The sequence below is a fragment of the Octopus bimaculoides genome, chromosome 10, assembly GCF_001194135.2.
Source record: "Octopus bimaculoides isolate UCB-OBI-ISO-001 chromosome 10, ASM119413v2, whole genome shotgun sequence".
NCBI lineage: Eukaryota > Metazoa > Mollusca > Cephalopoda > Octopoda > Octopodidae > Octopus > Octopus bimaculoides.
Window position 1 is genome coordinate 7,450,302 of NC_068990.1, and position 3,788 is coordinate 7,454,089.

General features: G+C 33.0%; 1 protein-coding gene across 1 annotated transcript in view; it reads right to left on the reverse strand.

Annotated features, from left to right (window-relative positions):
• The window catches only part of LOC106871451 (tyrosine 3-monooxygenase), a 392,944-nt gene that overhangs the window by 54,725 nt on the left and 334,431 nt on the right, over positions 1-3,788 (reverse strand). Inside the window, exon 8 of the mRNA XM_052971214.1 lies at positions 232-320. Within this exon, the coding sequence (XP_052827174.1) occupies positions 232-320 (89 nt within the window). The remainder of the gene's footprint in view (positions 1-231; positions 321-3,788) is intronic.

Consider the following 3,788-nt stretch of genomic DNA (forward strand, 5'->3'; position numbering starts at 1 on the left):
AACATTTCAGCACCGGTTTCAGTCATTGAGACTTCTTCAACTGTAAGTATAGAAAACGTTTAGATTTTGGAAAAATTAAAAGAAATATTTTTTTAAAAGAATATTTGCATAGTGTACAAATACAAGTGGCATTTTCCTTGTTACTGCTTGTTTCTGTCTCTCTCTCTCTCTATATATATATATATAATATCAGGAAAGCAACAAATGTGCGTAATGAAAGAAGTAACCTACTGGGTGGTCACTGTCAAGTTCCGGTTCAAACTTCGTGAGAAGATGGGTACAGCTGTCCAGATCAGAGATATGTTTTGGATAGTATATTTCTGGAAGAAAAATATATATATATTAATATATAACAATATATCATTTATAACACACACACACACATACACACACACACACACACACACACACACACACACACACACACATTCAGATTATCCAATACACGTAGCTCAGAAAATGCGGTTTATCTTTCGGGAAAAATAACACACGCATATATATATAAAGTTATATAATTACATGTATATATACATAATATATATAAATTTAATATAATATGAATATATGTATGTATGCATAGATCTGTGTATATATGTATATTATGCATTATATATTTTATTTTATGCATATGAATATATACCTGAGAAGTGTAGAGAGTAAGTGATTGGAGGAGAGTGTGTGTGAAGAATTTTGTGGTTTTGAAGAAGAAAGTTTTGAAGAGAAATATGATTCAATTTTTGGTTGTGTTGTGTATCTGCATTCTCCAGGTGAGATCATAAGTGATGGTGAGGGCTTAGTGTTAATTACAACTTTGAACAATCAAGTTACTTTCAGTCCATGCGTAGTGGATACAATAATGCTTTATTCATTTGAATAGTAATTGTACTTTAGTGCTGTTTAACGAGATAAGATTAACATGATTGCATTAAAGGGAGTTATTTTGAAGTCTCAGTTCATGTAGTGAGTGCTGATTTGGTAGGAGATGTCTAAACTGCATGCGGATGCCATTTGGGGGAAAAGAGTGGCGAAAATGATTATGACGTCAATTGAGTGGGAACGACCGTTGATTGAGGTAAAAGATTGAGGTAACGTCATCAGTACATGCTATTATGGTGTGAGGAAACAGAAAACTCCTGATCCAAGAGATGAACGTCAATTTCAAACATTGTTGAACGTCTGTTTACAGAAGAATGTAGCAAAGAGTAAATAATCAGTTAAATGATTTAAACTCAGTGATTGTAAGTTGGCAGATTTGCCTCTCCGATAATAGTTATGAGTTGCTTTGATAATGATTCCAGTTAGAGGTAAGAAAGTCAAATTAGTTAAGTAGTTGAATTGTTTACTGATGAACCATGCATCCAGATTCTCTGCTGGCATTTCATCATATTTCTGAACAGGATACCACAATCCACCTAGAAGTCAGATTTGATTCTGGGTTTCAACATCAGACAAGTGCAATCCAAACAACTTTACATTTAATTTGAACTCTCGATGTCATTAATGTCTACATCTAACGGTTATGATGTATCGATAATAGTTTCACAACGACGTGGTTTCGGGTCGATCAAAGCATTGTAAGGTAAACTTATTAAACGGAAACTGTGTGGGAGTCTTTCAAAGGAACTGTTCATGCGCTTGGACAGTAGACTTAATTCGTCTCTCATTGTAACATCGCCATCACTCCATTGGGTGTTGTAAGCGGATTTAAATCCTTAAATCTTTAAATCTTTCATACGAAGTCAACAATCTTCCATTTCATCAGTATCAGAGTCCTTGAAAATATTGAAAGGGGCTACATGCGTCCACCTCCTAGAAAAGTTACTGAACATAGATAATAAATAAATGCCCAGTGAAGTAGATCATACTCAGAGCATTCAATTTCCAGAAGACATATTTTCTAGTGTCGGAGATTTTCTTTACACATACACTATATTATTTACATTTTACGAGACAAAGTCAATATATGTTCGAAGAGGCAGGAAACTGTGGACTTTATGAATTTCCAAAAACGTTAGCGGCGCAAGTAAAGTGAATTTCCAACAATGTAAAATCGAACCAGAATTAAAATCGCGTAATGCCTAGCAACTAGAATTTCATATAATAATATTTGGAAAATTTCTCAAGGATTTGAAGTATAGTTGCTCTGAAGAATTTCACAGAATTCTTTAGAATTTTATTCTAAACAATTTCTTCAACATGAATTAGCATCAATAAACACAAATTACGTCTATATTGTACCATATTAGCATCATCGAAATGACGCCTCACAAAAGGGTCTTTGAGACATAATTGTTCCAAGCATTTTATACAGAACTATTATTTTTTTCCTTTCATTTTATGTCTCACGCACTGTTTTTTTTCCTTTCTGGTTGGTAAAAAACAGTATTAACATCTACCGAATTATTGTAATCTAGCCACTATGCGAAAGTTCTTTACTCATTCTAATCAATAATGGTGATCTTATCTTTGACAACAAAAACAGAAACAGAACGCAAGCAATATTACGGCGCAAAAATTTACGAACATTCGATACACGTTCACTTAATAACATATTATTACCGACGTTGGTTTTATTTCATTTCCTTCCTCTATGATTTCTACACTATAAGTGGTCTATTAATAATGACAGTTATTACAGATCTATAAAAAAAGAAAAACAAGAATCTTCTTTGAAGTGGGATTATTCCCAATTGCAGCGGTAGTAACCTCCATCTCTTCGCATTTTCTCTTCCTCCTGTTTTTATTTTTCTACTTTTTCCTCAATTTTTTTTTCTCATCATCAGTAACATAACAACAACATTAGTAATAAAAAGAAGAGCGCACAGTATACGACCTGATTTTATATCAATGATAGCTTTCAGGTAGCATATGAACATCACACTCTTTCTTTTTTCGGTGACAAATATAATCGAATATCCGTGTGATTACTATAGAAAATAAACTGTTTGTAAGTCAAGTTCGTGACAGAGGTTCAATTTCGGATTAGATCCAGTTTACTGGGTATATTTCTAATTGATATAACCCTAATCACTAATAATCTTCTATGTAATTAATAAAATTTAGTAAGTAATTGAAGAAAGTGGAGCAGATGAGTAGTATGTTTCTGCCAGGCCGAAACTGCAACAACAAAACTCGTCATTAAGAGTCTACTACTATAGTAAAGGCTTAATCTTTATTTACGTTCTCTTTTATCTACGTAAATCTACCGGAAGATGTCACGGTTTTCTGCTGACCGTTTCCGTTTACTTAGTCTTAAAGCGTTAACAAACAACTCTTCATTTCAAAAGCGTGTATGTATGTATATATATATGTACATACACGCTAATGAAATGAAGAGGTGCGCATACATGCGCACACACACATACATATACATATACATACATATATATATATATATATATATATATATATATATATATATATATATATATGCTGACTTAATGTTTTATGGTTTACGTGTTTATACATTGTAAACATTTATATGGTCAATACGCGCTTGTGGAGGAAATGTATGGAATAGTTACATGTGTGTGTAAGTAACTAGAAAATTAAATCTATACCGTACATTCAAGTAGATATCGACAGAAGGTGACTAGCCACCTCAAGGTTACATGCGCGAATGAACAGTATGGATTTATTCATATCGTTGCCTACATAAACAGAAACAAAAACACGCACAGACATGTAAGACACACACACACATACACCTACGCCCGCCGGCGCTCATTATCTATCTTTTCATCTCCCCTTCTCTTTATATATGCACATTATATATATATATATATATA